Consider the following 19937-nt stretch of genomic DNA (forward strand, 5'->3'; position numbering starts at 1 on the left):
CAAAGAGGCGCGCGCGGGACAGCGCCGCCCGCCCCCGCCCTCAGGGCCCGGCCGCGCTCCCGCCCGGCCCGGCCCGGCGTCCCCCAGGGCCCGGCCCGGCGCCCTCCCGCCGCGGCCCTCTCCGCGGCCTGTTGCCTGGGCCGGGCCGGGCCGGGCCGCGCCGCCGGGAGCTCCGCGGGGCCCCGCAGCAGCTCCCGTCGAGGGCGGCCGCGGGCAGCCGGCGAGCTCGCCCCGCCGCGCCGCGCCGCGGGGTCCCTCTCCTGCCCGGGGCGAGGGGGCTGCGCGGAGGCGCGGCTGAGGCGGGCCGCGTCCTGCCGCCGCACGGCCGCCCCGGGGGGCCGCGTCCCTCCCGCCGGCCGCGGCCGCAGAACCTGCTGCTGCTGGGGCGCGGGTAGGGGCGGGGGGTTGCCTTGGGCGGTGTGGAAGAGGGGCCTGAGCCCCTCGGGCCGCGGCTTTGCTCAGCACCCAGTCGGGGGAGGCAGCCCTCGGAGGGGGCCTGCGGCCGCGTCCAGGCTCCGAGCCGCAGGGCGCTGCTCCCTCCTCCTCCCCGGCACCTACCTCCCGTGGAGAGGGCAGGAGTGAGTAAATAAACAACCGCCTTCCCCACGTTGCTTTTGCAGCACCGCTGCTCCAGGGGGGCACTACAGGGTGCCAGGCAGGAGGCGCGGGTCCCCATGCTCCCAGCGGCTGGGGCTCGCCTGGAAAACCCGGCTCTACCCTTCCTCATCCCTTTTTGCCAGGGGGTGGCACTGTTACACCGCACACGCAGAGGAAGCGGGCCTGAAAAAGAAGCATAAAAAGTTGCATGAGTTACGGTTGTTCTCGAGTACGCTGGGAATGTGCACACCGGTATTTTGGTTTGTTGCTGGTTTCGCATTGCGTACTACGTATGCGTATCTACACATACCTGGTAGCGCCCCTGTTTTAATTCTGATTCCTAGTGTTTGCTCAGGGCTCACAGTTCCCTCATCAGTATTTCTGACTAAACTTAGCAGCTTTCTGTCTGGGGCCCACAAGGCAGTACGTGTCCTTCTCCAGCAGTCAAAAAACATAGGTCCCAAACCTGCTTAAACTTAATTGCGAACGCCCTGTTTGCTCTCCTAGGCTCCTTGGCGACGTGCTTTGAAGTTACAAGTGCAAGCAAGCCCTTGCAGGCCTCGGGATTTACTTTCAGCATGTTTGGTCACGCCTCCCAATCACTACCATCAAGCTAAACATCCTCCCTCTCCCAAATGAGCTTAATTAGGAAATTAGCTTGTTAATTAATTACCAAGACTATAAAAATACTACAGCAACATTAGGAAAAAAGGATCAGGATCTTGAAGGGGGTGCCTGTGGAAGCTGAAGGTAAATAGTGAGTTTTTTTTATTTCTATCTTTTTAGAAGTAGCTACTTTTTATTTCTTTAGTATTTTTCCTATACCAATTTATTTTAAATGCCTTTGATGAAAAAGTATTATAGTCTCTTAAAGAATGCTTCTTTTCCATAATGACCTATAGTCATATAGTCACCTTTATAGTGCTAAAAAAAATAGCTTTTTCTTCATGATACTGGCTGCCTTCCCCATCTTGTTCTCACGTATTCCTTCTCCATATGGTTAACCAGCAGTTGTTGACTGAGCAAGGGGAGAGAATTTTCCTGGCAAGAGGAAGGGGAACGTGAAGGAAGCTGTTACTGACTGAGCAAAATGTACTGGTGCACTGTGTTGGAGTGAGGCAAGAGCAGCCAGGAGCACGTGTCTACTAGGACTTCTCGAGGTGCCATGTGCACAGATTGAAGGGTCTCAGAAATCTGTGGACACCAAACATAATCTCAGAGCTACCCCTCGCTCTCAAACTTTCACTTATCCTAACCTGAGCCTAGTATTAGGGTCTTCCTCTCAAAGGGAAGCAAATCCCCTCTTAACTGGGGTGAACACTGCCCTGGTTTGAGGAATGAGGATGCAATATCTCATATCTCCAGTAAAAGGCCCATCCTGCTCCAGCTCAGTACCACTAGCAGGTGGAGAGGTTTGTTGAAACTTTAAAAGAACAGAACTGAAAGTAATGGTATTCAGGCTGAAGATGTTAAGTGATGCCATTCAGTGGCTGAAGTTCAGCTGTGAAAGCTGATCTAACTAAACAGAGGACTGTTCCTTCAGGCTTCACATAGATGGGAAACAGCCCTGCCTAACAGTACATCCAAGGATTTTTTTCTGATTCTCCGGCCAAAAACTGAGTAGGTACAACTGTGGGGATGCTCCCTTCTGCCTCAATTTGGCAAGGGTGCTGCAGTGTTTGGGGGAAGCACTTAGATCACTGACAGTAATGACCTTCTCTGAGCAGTAAGTAGGCTATGGTCGGACTGCCTATAAATGGGCAACTCTGTTGCACTAAAAGAAAATCAGAACTTAGATGCCTAACTTTCCTTGGATCTTGCATGTCTCCTTATTCTAAGTGACACTGAGAAACAGGATTTTTATTTGTTTATTTATCACTACATTTATTCTACCAGGGACATCCTGAACTTCATAAGCCTGACACTGCTGGGATACTGCATCATGTTGTCCACAAAGAGGAACAGTACCAATATCCTGACCCTAAAGGAAATCCTGGAAAATGGCTTTGTGGCAGGGGCCTCCAGCCATAGCCTTTCTTCTCCTGTCCACAGTTACTACATGGACTCTAGCAGTGCCTCAAAACCTGATACCTGGGAGCTCTTTCTAAACCTGGACAACACAGCAATAGGCAGCTCTCTGTATGTCGTCAAGCAGTCAGAGTCTCTGAATAGCTGTGTGAAGACTGACCTGCTCGATCTGACCCAGGGAGTCTCTGACAGCAGTCTTGTCTCTTTCTGCAAGACCCCTCGTGGTCAAGCTGTCTTTGATTTGTCTGGTTTGCCTTCTGAGCACCGCAGCAGAGGACTGGGGTGCCACTCCATGATGGATGTGGTCTCGCAGAACACGTCAACGCCATGCAAGATGGAAAAGCATCCCAAACCACTGGAGAATCTGTTCTCCAAAGGCACTGAGCTTGTAACTGACACTTTCACCCTCGGGAAGCCACCAGCACCCAGATGGGAGATTTCTGAAATAAAAGCCCCACTGGACACCAATCTGTCACTTGACATAAGTGCTGAAGAGCTAAGGTTGCTGGGATGTTCAAAACCAGATACCCCATTGCTGGAAACCTCATCTGTAGTAGTTCCTCTAGCTTGGCCTGGTGCTTTGAAGAGGTGCCCTACTCTGATCCGTAGGTCTTCCACCTGTGAGACTCAGCCAAGTGATCTCGAGCCTGTATCTATGTTTCTGCATCAAGCCCTGTGATGTCGCTGCCCTAGCTCCAAATCTAAGTAAATCTCTTAAACTGTGTGTGTTCGGCTCATCGGACAGCTTCAGGTAACTCCTGTGATACTGATCATAATACACTTCACAAAGTAACAGGTGTAAACTCCAGCACAGACGATTACAAAGCTGAGCTGCTTCCTACCCTGAACTGAGCCAGGGGCTTGCTTGCTGATGAAACTACCTGTTGCTGCTGATGTAGGTATAACTTTTAATGTTCCAGCTAGAGATGACTTACTTGGAAAACTGCTTGGGGCACTACTGGATGGGGAAAGCTTGGATCATTTGTTAGCTGCAGTGCCCAGAAAGCTGCCATAAGCTAATGCCAATTAATTGGTGCTGCTCAGTGACATGCAGCTCTAGTGGTTTCCCAGAGTAGTTCTCTTCCCTCCCCTATCACTGTCTTTTGTACTAATGCAATAAAGATTTCAGCTTCATTCTGTGTGTGGTCTCTGACACTCATCACCTGGCAAGCTCTCACTGCCAACGCTTCCTCAGGCTGAACTTATGTAAATACATTTAAAATTACTTGCTCAGCAAGTTTGTGTCTTCTTTTTTTTCCTCTGGAGCCAAAAAAAAAAAAAAAAAAAGAAGAAGAAAACCAGGAGGACTGCTCCTGTCCTTCAGAGGACTGGTGAACAAGGTCAGCTGAGGACAAGGGTTAGCATGACTGCATGCAGGCTGGGCCCAGCACTGCTGAAGGGCAGGGAGCTGGGTGGGGGCAGCCTGTGAGCTCTGGAGCAGGCAGGGCCAAGAGGGGACAGCAGCTGCCTGTCACCACCCTGTGACAGCACAGTGCTGCTGGGACTGGAGGTCCCTCCTCTGGCATGCTGGAAGAGAACCAGCCTATGCACTCCAGGCAGTGGATCTGCAGGGGGAGGCTTGCAAAGGGGAAGCCCAGGAGAAAGCATTACAGCAGTGCTTTTTATGAGGGCTTTAATCCTCTGCTCATCTGTGGGAGTTCTTCAACACAAGCATTTACTGACACAGTTGCAGGGACAACTTACCCCTTCCTCTTCCTGGAGGGCTAGAAGTTACAGGGAGAGAGGATACCTCAGTCCAAGGACTTTTCTTGCTGGCCTTGTTAGCATTTCCTGCCTTACAGGCTTAGTTGCTCTATCTCCCCTTTTATTTATTCAATGCTGTTTACAGTGGACATGAAGACTTGGAGAATCACTGTTTTATCACAAGTCTCCCCCAGCATTTAGAATTTGCTGAAAAAATAATACATGTTCCTCGGTCTTCCTTTAGGGATAGACAAAAGCATGTGAAGTGACAAATTTTGCATAAGGAGATGGACAGAAAAAGAAGCAAGCAATGTCTGCTTGTGGCCAACATTTTGTGTAGTGTTAAGATCACTAGCACTTAAGATCATTTCTACAAAACTCAGTGGTGAGCTGTGTGTAACATTACAGGGTCTTTAACAAAGTGAGGCAAAAACCTTTATCTTGTACTCCTTATACCTTGTGTACCATATCTGTGACAAAAGCAAGAACTTCTGTTTATAGAGTAACAGTTTAAATACTTTCAGAGGGCTCAAGGAACAGCTCTGAAGGAGAGAACTATTGCTTCCACATATATTTTATGCTAGAGGTTCTGGGCAAAATAATATCCGTTCTACTTCAGCTGTTAGAGTGGCACTACAGATGCTAAACAGAACTGTTTGTGTTCTCTGGCTGCTCAGATGACTCTTTCTAAAACACATTACAACATCAGAACAGGTGACAGCTCACAAAAACGGCCCAGGAAAAGAACTTATTTACAGTTTGAAGTATAAACATCACAGAACAGTACAAATTAGATCTATAATTAGGAAGAAGATCATGCAGCTGTTTGATTCAACTGCAGTCTGTGCTGGTTGACTGATTGGTATTGATACTGCAGAGGAAAGATTAAGCTTATTGTGTAAATCTCTAGTTGGAACAAACCAGGCCCTGCTCTGTGTAAAAATATACAACCATTAAAGTAGAAGAGGCAGAAACAAAAGACTTCAAACATGCTGCTATGATCAAGACTTAAGTTACAGATTTCAGCTACTGCCAGTGCAGTCACAAGTGCAGTCTGGGATACTGTGAATTCTTCACTGAATTGCTTACATCTGTGTAAAACAAGCCATATATCATTAAAAAAAAGCTACACAGTGAGCAGAGCCACTCTGGCTAATGTATTAGCATGTCTCGACTGGTTAGTAACTTACATCTGCTTTGGGAAAAGCTGCACAAAGTTCATAACCCAAAGCAAAATGGAATGTAAAATGAACGGATTTTCTGAGGAAACAAAGATGCAAAGATGTTTTGGAAAAAGCAGCTCTGAAGCTAAAAACATGTCACAGTAAGATAAATCACAGATCACAAAGACTGCACAGTAGGGTTGAGGGGGAGGGGAAAGAATTTCAGTTTCATGGTTTGGGTCCCAGATTAAATATACAATTTCGTATGTTTGAGTGCAATTTCGTATGTTTATGTAAAAAGAATGTCCTTGCAACAAAGACTAGTGCTAATACTATTGACAAATCTTTTCCTTGCTAATAACCTTGACTCCATTTTTGCTGCATACTGAGCTTCAATATTTCACAGCCAATGAATTCCATTTTCATTTCCATTCTTGTGCCTACTTCACTATCTTTAAAATATTTTCTGCTTACAGGTATTCTATAGCTAGGCTATTCCCAAAGCTGCTGCACAGCAGCACGTCTTCTTAATAGTAACCCACTAAATCTTAGAAGCCCCTTTTGTTCAAACACAGTCCCTTCTTTTCAAAATGATAGGTTTCCAGCCTTATAAAAGGCAGTGCTCTGCAACTCAGTGTCACCATTACTTACTTTCAGTTCTTTCCCTTTCCTGAAAGAGGCGTTTTCCTTCTACAGTAAGGAACCTAGTTCTCTTTGTTCACTTAGGCAGACAGTCAAAAGGAGCTGGCCTCAATGACAGATTAGCATACCTTCAGCAACTCTTGTACTTCTGGCAACATCTCCTTCCACAGTTCACAAACCAAAATACTGATCTTTGCCACAGCGCCTTTAAGGACTACGTGTACATTGAAAGAATCCATAGTAAGTCTTACTACAAGAACATAAATACTAGAGCCAGAAAGAAGGACCAAACCACACATTTTATTAATAGAATATTTTTTCATATGTTAAAAAAATCAGTTACAATAAAGTAGTAGAAAAATTATGGAATTTTTGGAAAACTTGCAAAATACAAGGCACTTCCTCGAAATGCTTAAATAATTTGAATTACTACACATAAACAATCTAAATATTCAAAAAACCATTAGTATGATCCCAATGAATATAATGAATACAGAAATTAAGAAAAATTACAAGTATGTTTTTACTAAAACATCTCTCAGACTATAGAAAGCCAAGTCTTAGTTACCATTCTGGAATCCAGTTTCACTTGTGTCGGTATCATGTTCCTTAGTGAAGGGAATAGAAAGAAGGAAAAAAAAAAAGATGAATAATAATGATAAGATAAAATTTTAAGATTTTCTCTTTTAACTAGACTATCCAAGAAATGTGGACCACTTTTTAGTGGAAACAACTAATCTGTGTGGGAGATATCCCAACCAGGCCTAAAAGCATCAAATTTACTATGAGGAATAATTTAAAACACAATCCTCCTTGTGAGTAACACTGCTGGTTTCATATTTACTATTAGCAGGCAATGGGAATATTCATGAGGGCATGCTGCTTTTATAAAGTACGTACAATCAATGAGCCATACTAAATTGAAATTACCTGAAGTACACTTGCATGTATTAATCCTCCAATTAAAGTAAATGACTTAAAAAAAATTGAACACTGCACATTCTATACAGATTGTCAGTCATAAATATTCTGGATCACACTTCTCTGGTCTAATTTACTGTACAGCAAACATCTTAACATATCACTGTACCTCTTGCCTGTGACAAGCATAGCTCCTACAAAGATACTGACTACCAGCCTTCGTGCTGATACTACAAACTATTCACTTGCAGTTTTGTTATTAAAAATACCTGATTCAGTTTCTTAAACTCAACCACTTGGAAAAAGATGTGCTCCAGGATATGTTTGGCATCTTGCTTGTCCTTTGGCAGTTTGCTTGTTACACCTAGGATTTCGCCACACTTTCGGACATAAAACTCCAAGTCATCATCAGTACCTAAACAAGCATCCCAAGGAAGAAAGCAGATATATATTATACATACTTGCACTATCTGTGCAAAAATATACTACTTAATGCTGTTTGTCATTGGTATTTTGGAAACTTAGGCCCTATAATTAAGGAAAGTGGAATAGTCATGATGTATTTCTGCAGTACATCTTGTTTAGATTTAAGGTGTGTTTAGAATAATCTTATCATTTTTACTTTAAAGCAGAAAAAGATGTGAACTTAATCACCAACAGTGTGAAAAGTGACTTATAAATGATATAGGAAATGGAAGGTAGAAATAAAATAAAATGTCTGTTTATACTAAATGAGCTGCAGTCTCATCAGTAATGTCAGAAGTGCACAGGCACTTACCAACTGTCAGTACTAAATTTTGCACTGATAACTTAAACGATACTCAAAAATAACAGAAATGGAAGCCAAAACTCTTTACATAACAGAACTCCTTGAAGGTCGTACACTTATTTGAAAGGGGAAAACAAAAGACAGAGAAAGGAAGAAGCTGCACTGCTGCTATTTGATATTTCAAGACCAAGAAGTCATGTACTGCCTTCCAAAGATTGAGTGTTTTTGGTCCAGGATGACAGCAAGAGGTTATCATCAATGAGGCCCATGTTTTAAAACCAAATATATCACCAGTTTTCCTCCAAAAATTTGGATTTTTGTATATAAGCATGTAAACGATCAGTCTGCTCTGCTTACATTTGTTTGTAATCTCTGCTAGACGAGCTTTCTCAGAGGAAAAAACTTCATCCAAGTCGAACAGCTCCAGAGGGGGAGGAGGCAATTCTCTGAAAGCAGGTGGAAAAACCTTGAAGACAAGAATTAGCATGGTTGATCACCAAATATTTTTCTTCTGCTTTATAGATAATTAGGACAACAGCTTTTGATTTAAATCAGACTTTAAAGAAACCTTTCAGATTTTAAAAATTCTATTTAGATTTCACAAAAATAACTAAATATTCCAAAAGAGTGTTGTCACACACATGCCACAACTTCTCCCCTTAAACTCTTGTTCTAAATGAAATCAAGCATTAAGATCACATACTTTTCCAATTTATGCAGAAATTAGCTTTGAGCAATCTTAATTTACTGCCACCTAGCATCACAACAAAAGATATACTGCGTTTGCATAGTTTGTTCTTAGTTTTGTTCCATGAGATTCAAGTGATTCAATCTTGGATTGAAAGAGTCCAGGTAATAGGCTGGTCAGTTCACCTTGGAAACGTATTCATATTAATTCTGGCATGGCTTGTCAGGGAAAACATGTATTTATTTTCACACAATCATCACTTAAGCCACAGGCTGGACTCTGCAACTAACAGCTTACAAATGCTTAAAAGAGCACTTCTTTCCAAAATGAGAGTGAACATCTTGTGTTTTCAGAGAGCTGTGCAGGAGACACTATTTTCAGTGGCATCCCTGCAGCTGTAAGTGTCACACTGAGATTTCCTGAGGTGCCAAAGGAAGTAAAAATGGAACAGTGATGGCAAAACTTAAAAGGCATCTGCTCTTTAAAATAAATTTCACACCATTGAAGCTTATGTTGCTGCTGCCAGAAAAATTCAGCCAGCTCTTATTGTAGAATGGCTACTTCCTACTCTCCTTACAGAAGTGAAAAAATAAAGAAGAGCGGGACAGACTGGGTCCTCCTCTGGCAACAGCAGATAAAACTACTTGCAGCATCTCTGCTTTCTGAAATAGTATGTTCTGTTTTTACACTAAAGGCTGATCCTCAACACCTTGCAGGACTGGAAACATCTAGGCAGGATTTGAAGGGATTATATATGCGAGCCATTATAAGTTCTCTAGGTTTCGATTGCGCTGTGCCACCAGATGCTTCATTTTCAAGCTCTATTGATAAAAATTACAAGTGTAAATAAGTACTCCTTTTTAAAAGACAGCCCTTGCAATGTGTTCAACTCTCAATTAATATTAACACAGCATCCTTTTTCCCTACCCCCCGCCCCCCACTCTGAGAACTATGGAAATGATGCAAAGAAGTTTTAGAGAGGAGAAGACTCTACATGTCCTGTATCAGCAAAGAGACCACTCACAGCTGGCTGAAGGGGAGGTAGTGGAGTCTCAAACTGAGGCTGAATGAGCCGGAGAGGTTCATGCTTCACATTCAGCTGCTCATAAGCTCTGTAGCACAGACAGTCAAAGCGTGAGGAGAAGAAATGATACAGAATCTATTTCCACTCTCATACATTAAAAAGATATGAATATTTCAAAGACACCAGGTCAACATTCTGTGCAAAGGTATAGCGTAAGATAAAAATCACAAACAAGTCTCAAGTGACTGATCAATACAACACAGAAGATCAAAAAGGTATGCTACAAATGGAAAAGTTGCAACAACTACTTATATCACTGCTCTCTACCAAAAAGCTTAGTGAAGTTCCCACATACCAGGCTTTTTCTTTCACTGGAGATAAAACAAATCAGTATATTAAATAACAATAAAACAAGTTAATTTTCCCAGAGAAGTTCTAGACCATTTCTAACAAAAGAATTCTGTTGGTAACTGGAGAATTCTGCAAAGCAACAAATGGGATGCCCACTCTTAGAAGGACTCCAGAGAACTACAGGTCAGTAACAGCCTATTTCTACAGACAACCAATTAGTTAAAATTATGATAGACAATAAGAAAATAATGATCTCTGAAGATACAAGATAATGGAAAAGAAGAAAGCTGCACATTAAAATTCTTCAAGAGACTTTTAAAAGGATGAATGTACATGTGGGAAAGGTGATCCAGCTCAAAAAAAGTAGACTTCCAGATTTCCAAAAAGTTTTGAAAAAGTCCCTAATGAAAAGCTGTTTAGCTAAATTATTTGTTATGGGTACAAAGGGAGATACCCTCATGAATTCACACCAAGTGAAAATACAAGAAACACACAGTAAGAAAAAAACAGCACCCACAGGGGAGTGGAGTTTCATAGCATCTGTGTCAAGCTTGCTGCTATTCAACATGTTCATATATGATCTGGATGTACGATCCAAATGAGTTGTGACATGGCAAAGCTGACAGTGATACAATACTGATAAAACTAAGCAGCAGATGGATCTGAAGATACAGAATTACTGAAAAATACAAAGATAAATGATAAATGCCAAATAGTACACCTAAGTGGAAAAACAATCAGCTCTCAAGTATCATTTCAGAAAGAAACCCAGCATCACTCTGGAAATTCTATGAGAAATACCAGTTCATTCGATCAGCAGCAGTCAGAAAAAGAATGACAGAAATTACATCTAAGGAAAGGAGTAACAGGAAACAGAAACGTTATTGTACCACTGTATAAATCAAACCTCTGGCGTACCCACATTCGTACTGCTGCTTACAGCTCAGTCCCTTCTGCTCGTAAGCTCCCACACATTTAAACACAAACAAAAAATGCCAAATACAGAAAGTTAAAAAAAATAATAAAATCACAGCTGCTGACTTGATAACCGAAGGGAGGGCAGTTGTATCTAGCTGATAAAGAGACGTATCAAATAACTTCGTGAAGTCTCTTGGGATTTCCTCTCCCTCTTGTAGACAGACTCTCAATCGCTCAGACAATGCAGCTGTATCTGGGATCATTGTATAGTCTGAAATCTGAACACAAAGACACTGCTATGAGTAGAGAAAAAAATCATTTACATACTCTTTCTAATTTTTATCTCACTTAAAATCTCATCTATAAATAATTGTATCTCTCCCTACCAGCTATGACCCTTTGCAGTGCAGTTTACTAGATTTAGTAACCTGTGCAATCCTTGTTCTCTTAGCTGTAAAGCCAATTAGTTGTTTTTTATGAAAATGAAATTGAGCTCACTGTAGTCAGCTGTGAAAGACGGCAGCTCTTCCTTCTTATGCATAAGCAGTACACAGTTCTGTCACGGATGTTATTTCTGAATAAAGAAACAGTACTTACATGTACTAACTAAAAATCTGCTGAAAACAATACACAGGTTGGTCCCTACTCAAATACAGAAAAATCTGCCTTTACCTCCTAAATGCTCCTTCTGCCTGAAGACTCAAACTTTAAGTACAAACCTACTGAACTAGAACTACAAATGATTTGGTAAACACAGTCAAACTTGGTACATGCTTCTATGACTGAAATTTTACAATAAACATCAATCCAACTCTGACAGAGATACTACATCATTATTTTTTATGCCTAGCTCCTGTGTACTCCACCTCCTACAGTGAACTAAAGGTCTACAACAACAGCAGCATTTAACTAGCTGTTAGTCATACTCTGCTAAATACATGGTTTGGCAAAACTGGTCCTGTTGGATCAAACTATTATTTATTTCAATGTGATGGCTCTCTCTTACCCCAGGGTCCTCCATATCCACTTGGTTTAACTGGATATCTGATGTTGTGAGCCACTGGAAAAGCACATCCTGGAGAAGGGCAAAACAATTTCAGTAGAGTCCAAGTCATCTATCACAATGCTAAAACTACTGAAACATTCAGAATAAATCCAACTAACATATGCTGAGAGAGGAGGAAAAAACTGTGTAAAAAACACAGAACACATAGGGAGAAAATACAAACTTTGTATACATTTATGGAAAAAGTGTACTCATTGCTGTGAGTTATTGCATGTTAGATGCATACTTTCAAGGAACACCTCAGAAGAAAACACCCTTCCTTACCCATTATGACAACACGACATATTCCACTTTGAAAAATCCGTTATTATTCTAGACGATGGGAGTTATATATGCAAAGGCTTATTATTAAACATGCAGCCATAATAAAGCTCTAAAGAAGATATGAGTAAGTTGCAAACCAAAAAGCTATCAAAGATTTAAATATCAACAACAATACATAGTACATAACAGTACATATAGTAGTAGGCTATCATAGAACCGGTAAGGTTGGAAGGGACCTCTGGAGATTATCTAGTCCAATCCCCCTGCTCAAGCAGGGTCACCTAGAGCCTGTTAGACAAGGCAATGGAGGTTTCCTCCCAGGGCACAGCCATTTCCAGCACTGTGGGATGGCATTCTGGAGAGAAGGCACGTGGAAATGCTGGGGCTTGAACCCAGGGCCTCTTAGACGCAAAGCAAGCGCTCTCCCACTGAGCTATACCCCCCTGCCCTATACAACAACAACAAAGTGGTAGACAGAAGTAGGAAAAGCTTTTCAGAGTCCTACAACTAATCTACTTTTTTTAGAACACATTCCTGTTACTTGGGTTTTCACAAATTCCCCACATTAGTATTGGGCTAGAATGTCCATATTTCATCTATTTCATAGCTGTGATGCTCTAAAAGAAAGCTAAGAGGCTTGAATTGCTGTGTAAAATGCTGTGAAGATCCACTAAAAAAACATTTTTTTAAGAACTTACCATGATCTTACTGTTTTCTTCTTTATCTAAATACTGATCACAGAACATGTGGCAAGATCCCAACACTGCTATCTTTCCACCTTGATCCTATCAACAAAGGAAACACAGCAAAAAATCCTTCCAGATCAGAGCTTTAGAATGTTAATGTAGTTTAACTACAAAGTGATTTAAAGGAATAGGAACTTTGGCAGGTTTTTTGGCACTTTTGGAGATGACAAGGTCAAAAGAATGTAGCATTATTGTAAGAGTATATATAGGCTTACTTTTACAAGGCTTATAAATTTACTAGTGACCCACATTTCATAAGATTAGAGAGACGATTGGCAATCCAAAAAAAAACAAACCCCACAGAATATGATCAAGAATAGCTGCATTTAAGCGATTTCTGCAGAAAAAGAATGCTTTTTGTCAATCAAACAAAAAAGAATTAAGTGAAATCATCACACTGTTAAGTTCCTACAGTCCTTTATTGAGTAGTTCAGAATGTATTCCTGAAGGATTGTGATGTGCGAGCAGGCATTCAAGTCAACTAATTAGAGAAAAGTTTGGTAATTTTATTCTTTGTAGATTTAATGCAAAACATGCAGGTCATTATATCTTAATTTAGCTAAATTAACCATATGTGAAGACACACACATGAACCTTCTTAGTAATTCTTTTCTACCCAGATTACCCCTTAACCTTTCCACAAGGATGTACATAAGAAAGAGGAAGTTTTCAACATAACAGAAAATAGCAATGCTTTCTGCACCAAGCATAAAATTCATAGCATAACATAATTAGGAAGACTGCTCTAACAATTCTGAAGATAAGTCACAAGATAGGCTTTATATTCATTTTCTATCTTTGTGTCTAAAACTTCCTTCAGCTAGTTAAGAAAAACGATGCCTGATTAAAGATCTATTTGACGTTCATGCCCCTATAACCTATCAAAGCAAGAACTGCCAGTGTGAGGTAAAATTGTTTCCACTACACAAAGCTATAATGTTTCAGTAACAACCCATGCAATTGATTTCATGGAGGTACAGAAACGCTTTCTGGGCTTCACCTATAGTACAACTTAGTCGTTTTAATTCTCGAAAGAAAACATTCCTCTCCGTATCAGTTAGGGGAAACATACGAGACCCTGCTTAAACAGGTACAGTAATGAAACACAATTATTAACTGTCATGGCTATAGTCCCAGTACAGTTTGGGCTTTACATAACTTCGATGACGATGTCATGAAAAAGCATCTTCATCATTAATCCAAGTAACTTCAAGATTATCATGGGCACAAAATTAGGCACGGATCCACATTTGGATCTATGCGCAAATACAGCACGGGGGGGAAAGATGCTATCATATCTTGCTCTGACAGCTGCACACTAAAATATCAGCAGTAAGTGTACTTACAAGTTCACCTTACGCTGCTGTATTGCCTTTGATATATGAGGCTTATTTCAGCCACAACATAGATGAATTAAGTTAGACATCTTCAGAAAAAAAAAAGCTACCTAAGATACTAAAAATCACAATATTATTAGAAATGTACCTACATAGTAAACAACATGTTAACAGATTACACTCATTAGCCATATTTTTGTTGTTGTTGTTCATTAAACTAAACAGATCCCAACAGATAACACACACACACAAAATATACTGGCTCCAAGGAGACAGTCCTCTTTCCTGACACAATAGGGCCTATTTATGAAGCTAGTAATAAATTCACTAACTAAACAGTCACTAAAACAGTGAAAAAATAAAACAAAGCTATAAAGAAGAACTAAAAATAATCCTCTGGCATCCCAAGAAATACATGATCTTCGCTGACCAAACTCACTCTCCTTTGAACCCCATGCAACAAAGTTTTACATAAAAGCAGACAAGAATCACTGAGTGATACGCAGTCTGCAGATACATCAAAGCGGTTTATAACCTCTGCCAGACAATATACTTACAATTCTTATGGGAGACAAGGGGGAGAATACGTGGTTTATTTCATGCAGAATCGTACCTCATGCTGATAAAAAGCAAGAATGGGTCGGTTGAGTGGGAAGCAAACAGATCCTGTGGACAAAACAGCCACTGCCGGTTTCATTACATTCAGTGTGGCACCAAATGGATACACAAAAGTAAGAGTTCTGCAGGAAATACAGAAGCTCTCTAAGTATCTGCTATACCAAGTAGGCCAGTCGTATTTACAAGACTCAGTCTATTTGCCTAAACTGCAAACTGTAATTGTATACTGGTGGTGCAATACTAAGAGGAATGCTTCATAAAATTTGGATAACTAAGAACACATTTTAGGCTCTTTCCAGAGATCTTCCAGGTTGAGGATTTGTTCATTCTACTTAAGTAACAAGGAACGCTCTTCTTTTCCATCTACGTACTTCTGAATTTGACAGAAGCACAGCAGTATTTAACTGTAAATATACAACATAATACAAAGTTTATGATAAATGTCTATCCTACTCTGCAATAAAACTCTTTGAAAACAACCAAGTTCTTCGTGCCTGCGGCCAGACAACCCACCTGAGGGTATTCAATTTTGATTTTGTTTAATCAAATTCAAATCCACAAAAAATGGACAAAAAAGGATCTGGTCAGGAGAGCAGTAATTCGTTCCAAAATCTACCACTCCTGCTGCTTGACTGGTTGCCAAGAGTTACTGAACAGATTCTTCCTTCCAGGTAGAACCTTGAGAAGCAAGAATCTGACTGACATTAGAAATATAGCAGAACACCTCAACACAAGCACAATACACTCCTGCTAGGTTACAAGCCTTGCGATTCAGATTCATGCTGTATCTTCCACACAAGCAGCTTCAGAGGAAAGCACTTACTGTGAGGCATGTCCATCTTCATCTATTGTCTCAAACCCCGTTTTTCTTGCAGCTTCACCGATTCCTCTGCAAGAGATGGAAAAGTAAAACCTACTGAAAACACACGGGAACGTAAAACCTGACAGCAAAGATTTATATACGCAAAATATCTACCTATTTAAAACTCCATCAGAAATCAGTGCTTCTTTTGGGTGGAAATACTTGTAATATACATTTCGTACTACGGCATCTTGAAGAAAAAAAAATGAAGAAATTTACATCGTTAATATATTATGCTAGACATAACAATGAAAAATGAATTCAGCTCCTAGCTACCTTGGGGGTTTGCTTCTAATCAAAACTGGCACATGGTTTCCAAGAGAATTTCCTTCTGGACTTAAAGATTTAGACCAGGAATGTGTTTACAAGTTCAAATAAAAATATGCAGAATAAGCACATCTCCACATCTTCTGTATTTTTTACAGATGCAAAAAGATGGTCAACCTATAAGCGTAAATACTTATCAAGGTTTACAAATTTTAATTCTTTTTTAATGTCTTCCAAAACTATCAGTGTTCTGATGCAAAAAGCATGCCTAGAAGACCAGCTGTCCAACTACCACCAAAGAGCCTAAAAATATTACTGAAATAGTACTGAAACAAACAGTTTAGTTATTTTTTTGTGAACACAAACACTTATGAATGGTATTTTAGCAGGTAGCTAAAGAAAGGTGACACTGTTTACTTAGAGTGAGCATAAGGTGACTCAATCCATTAAAATACACTGAATAAGAAGGCTGTAATGAAAGGCTATTTACCAAGGAACATCACTAGTATTAACTTTCACTAGTAAATACCATTAAAACTGACAGTTATAGTGAAGGAATGGAGATGGCTATGTTATCAAACCACTGTGGGCATAAAAAGCCCTTGGTGCACATCAGTATACTGCCGTGTATGTGCAGATTTTAAAGAAAATATCTTAACCAAAATGTGCTTTGTGATATTTATCTACATGGCTTACACCTAAAAAAGGCTGAACTTTTTCTTTAGATTTTGCTGCAAGCAGAGGAATAAAAGGTATTAGTGAATTCTATTACCATTATTGACTACTATCCCATAATCTTCTAACAAGTAGTTAATATTTGTGCCATATCTGGATTCTCCACCTTCTGTCAGCATCACCAGTAGAGCTCCACCCTCCTCCAGGAATTTCTTCAGAACAGAAAACTATAAAGTAACAGAAATCCAGAAAAATACATAAGAAAGGAGCAAAGAACAATACTACAGAAAGTTAGGCTGAGATGAAGGAGAGTAACTGCTTCTGAATACTTGCAATGAATTTGATCCTATGAGAAGGATATTCAAATCTCAATTTGTGTAAATACATACAAAGCAATAACACTACAAAGTCTTCTGCATTGCTCTTTTATCCTTTGCATTAAACAAATCTAAAACCATAACTAAACTGAAAACAGTTATTGACTTCTTACCTCAGCAGCAGTGAACTTTTCTCTTGGCCCTGCTGTAATCCACAATTTTACTCCCACCAGTTTTTCCGACGTGATCTCATCTTTTAAACTACAAATACGTTAATCAAGAGACGTATTATTCTTGAATACAGTCCTGCACCACAACTTTTTGTAAAGAACTGGCAAACAAACACACAGTGTATCATTTCAGTCACTTCACATCCCTTTCTCTTAAGGTTGGCAACACAACCTAAAACAATCCTTAAGTATTTCAAGCCATTAAACAGTATAGTACACTAAAAAAGGTATCGTTACAGATCCAGAACCAATATAAGCTGTCATAGCTGCTATTAAACTTTGCACCTGATGAGCTCCCTCTTACTTTTTTTCCTTTTGCTCTAGACATATCTTGTAGCAGACAAAGAGACAACATAGTAAATTAATACCAAGGGGCTAGACTTCTTTTTATCGCTAACCTTGCAGTAACATAGACACAAAAATTTGTATTTGTAATTTCATCCTTATAACTTGAATTCCGTCTCTTGGAAGCTTCCAGCAAAAATCACATATAGCATCCTAGAGTGAAATTTTACCTAATATTGTAGAACTCTGTCAGAACAAAAAAAGATTTTAGTCTGCTATAAATACTGCCAAAGATCATTCAGGTAGGTTAATGCTGCAGACCACATACAAATTTGGGTATATCTCTGCAGGGACCGAACTCCTTCCCCCCTGGACCTGCACACTGGCTCTGGATGAAGCATCCTCACCTCTTCACACAGAGGCAGCCAGTTTCTGCCTTGGAGATTAGGTGAACCCACACAGCCTTTCTCCACTGGCTGCAAAAAAAAACAACTGTGCCTTTAGACCTGCCTGTAAAGGAGCCCACCAACCACCCTGTGGCTGAAGACCTCCAAATCCATACTCTTTAGCCAAGTACTGCTGATACAGATGGAGCTACTGGGGCAAAACAGGAGAATGAGGATAAAAGCAAGCAACTAGTGCCATGCCGCACTGCAGCACGTCCCACAAACCCTCCCACCCGGCGTCGGACGGCACGAAACCCGCCAGCGGTCTGCCAGGTAGACGAGGCCGTGACAGCTCCCCTCGCACCACCCAGCAGCCCTTTCTCCCCACCGCAAGGCTCCAGAGAGGCCGCGCCGAGCCCCTCGGGGAGCCCCAGCTCACCTCTGTACCTTCCAGCTGCCACGCAGCCTTTTGCGCAAAGATTTGTAACCGCTGCTGAGGGTGAGAGCCTCCCCCTTGGACGCATTGAAGAGCACGTCGTTCTGCTGGCCCTTCTCCATGGCGGCCGCGGTCACCCTCGGCTCGCTCAGGCGACGCCGGCTCGCCGAGGGGATCTCCGGGGGCCGCCGGCAACGCGCCGCCGCGGCAGCGCCGCCCCCGCCGCGCCGCCTGGCAACGCGCCGCCGCGCAGGCGCAGCCCGCCCCTCGCGCCGCCGCGCAGGCGCGGTGGCTCCCTCAGCCGAAGAACCTTCCCGAAGCCAGGCGGCAGCGGCTTGTTCCATTCCTTCTGGAGAAAGGCGGGGGGAGAGGGGCGCCGCGGCGGGCTGTACCACTGCGGCTCGGGGTGTGGGGGGGGGGGGGGGACGCGGCTCTGGGCCGGCATTCCGCAGCGGCGGAGCCGGCTCCTGTCAACGCTGGGGAGCCCGCGTCCTACAGCGACTGCCCCGCTCGCCCACAGCGGAACGGTTTGCTGCCCCCGACAGGAATTAGGGCAGCCTGTGCTACTCCCTCACAGAGCAGAAGTAAAATAATTCATTTCTCCCCCCCCCCTTCCCAAGCCTTTCTATTAACCCGTTGAAATGCTTTTTGTCGTCCCCCCCCCCCCCCCAAAAAAAAAAAAAAAAAAAGGACATGCTCTTACAAACAACTGTGGAGCTGCAGCTGACATTCAGGTGCCAACTAGGTGTCCCTGCTCCCCTCATTTTCATATAGGCCACAGAGGTGAAAGCACATCTGTGTGTTCACTTTAATATAAACCACGTAACAGGTCTGATGGCTTAAGCGTACAAGACAAAAAAAATCCCCCAACAAGCTTCCCAACAGCACAGTCACTGCACAACTCTCACAAATACCCTTGTTTATTGGTGTTGCACACTTAGTCCTCTTACACCTCCCCCCAGAGACAGAAAAACAAGCTATCAAAAAAATGGCAAGGAAGGTGACATTCAGTGAGTACACCAGCATTTAAATTAAGGCAGAACACACAGCTTTTCTACAGTGACAGGCATTTTCAGAGCACCACTGGAGCAGGACACGGTCCGTGCTCGGGCCGAGGCCCTGGCTGCCCTGGTGCAGGGGCTGGAGCTGTGCTCAGCCCTGCTTTGGGCACTGGCCCATGCTCCCTGGTGCTCAGGACCAGGTGTGTTTCAGCAGTGCTTGTGTTCCTCAGAGATGAGTCAAGAGCTGCAGCCCATGCTGCCAAAGGAACCCTTTCTCTCCAGGCAGGGTTTAGCCATAAGGTTATCTGCAGGCAGCTAAGCTGTCTGGCCCCTTCTCCACCCCTTTTACCTGGGATTTTTTACACATACGTTGGCCTCTGTGCTGCTTCAGCAGCATCCCAAATCCTGGATCAGAGAGGGAGCAGGGAAGATCCATTCACCTCGGGGCGGGGCAGGGGGGGGAGGCTCCCACTGACCCCCTGCAGCTCTCGCCCAAAGTATTAAAGCTGACCAGCACCTACAGGCGAACATTTGCAGCTACCAGATTTTTGCAGGCCTTTAGAGAAAGGATTTGCTAAGCTAACCTAGTTCAGTTTCTCTAGCCACTGGTGAGCAGACTATCCCTTTCCCAACCACTTTAAG

General features: G+C 42.3%; 2 protein-coding genes across 8 annotated transcripts; one reads left to right on the top strand and one right to left on the bottom strand.

The window, feature by feature from the left end:
• Positions 1-332: 332 nt before the first annotated feature.
• On the top strand, positions 333-3720 carry LOC134147829 (uncharacterized). Of its 3 annotated transcripts, none has more exons than XM_062589341.1 (3): positions 333-391; positions 1105-1347; positions 2494-3720. In XM_062589341.1, exon 3 carries the CDS (start codon positions 2540-2542, stop codon positions 3302-3304), a length of 765 nt encoding a protein of 254 aa, XP_062445325.1. In that variant the 5' UTR covers positions 333-391; positions 1105-1347; positions 2494-2539; the 3' UTR covers positions 3305-3720. The 3 variants fall into 3 exon arrangements, with proteins under 3 accessions (XP_062445325.1, XP_062445324.1, XP_062445326.1); XM_062589340.1 differs by lacking the exon at positions 333-391 and adding an exon at positions 434-578; XM_062589342.1 differs by lacking the exon at positions 333-391 and having other exon boundaries at positions 1064-1347.
• Positions 3721-6471: 2751 nt separating this feature from the next.
• On the bottom strand, positions 6472-18512 carry IFT52 (intraflagellar transport 52). Of its 5 annotated transcripts, XM_062589112.1 has the most exons (14): positions 18298-18512; positions 17880-17948; positions 17131-17218; positions 16738-16867; positions 15813-15888; positions 15660-15725; positions 14832-14958; positions 12834-12920; positions 11812-11880; positions 10929-11083; positions 9537-9624; positions 8182-8290; positions 7325-7470; positions 6472-6742 (listed from the first exon to the last, which is right to left on the bottom strand). In XM_062589112.1, exons 1-14 carry the CDS (start codon positions 18414-18416, stop codon positions 6695-6697), a joined length of 1377 nt encoding a protein of 458 aa, XP_062445096.1. In that variant the 5' UTR covers positions 18417-18512; the 3' UTR covers positions 6472-6694. The 5 variants fall into 5 exon arrangements, with proteins under 5 accessions (XP_062445096.1, XP_062445097.1, XP_062445098.1 ...); XM_062589113.1 differs by lacking the exon at positions 17880-17948 and having other exon boundaries at positions 6474-6742; XM_062589114.1 differs by lacking the exons at positions 17131-17218; positions 17880-17948 and having other exon boundaries at positions 6477-6742; positions 18298-18377.
• Positions 18513-19937: the final 1425 nt, after the last annotated feature.

This window comes from Rhea pennata, chromosome 16, assembly GCF_028389875.1.
Source record: "Rhea pennata isolate bPtePen1 chromosome 16, bPtePen1.pri, whole genome shotgun sequence".
In the NCBI taxonomy this organism is placed as follows: domain Eukaryota; kingdom Metazoa; phylum Chordata; class Aves; order Rheiformes; family Rheidae; genus Rhea; species Rhea pennata.

What these genes read in the sequence shown, in the direction of transcription:
- LOC134147829 (XM_062589341.1), top strand. Translation starts at nt 2,540, where the DNA reads ATGTTGTCCACAAAGAGGAACAGTACCAATATCCTGACCCTAAAGGAA.
- IFT52 (XM_062589112.1), bottom strand. Translation starts at nt 18,416, where the DNA reads ATGGAGAAGGGCCAGCAGAACGACGTGCTCTTCAATGCGTCCAAGGGG. An exon ending in TACCTCCCCTTCAGCCAGCT is followed by an intron (nt 8,291 to 9,536) that starts GTGAGTGGTCTC and finishes CTTGTCTTCAAG; the next exon opens with GTTTTTCCACCTGCTTTCAG. An exon ending in AGCAGAGATTACAAACAAAT is followed by an intron (nt 7,471 to 8,181) that starts GTAAGCAGAGCA and finishes ATGCTTGTTTAG; the next exon opens with GTACTGATGATGACTTGGAG.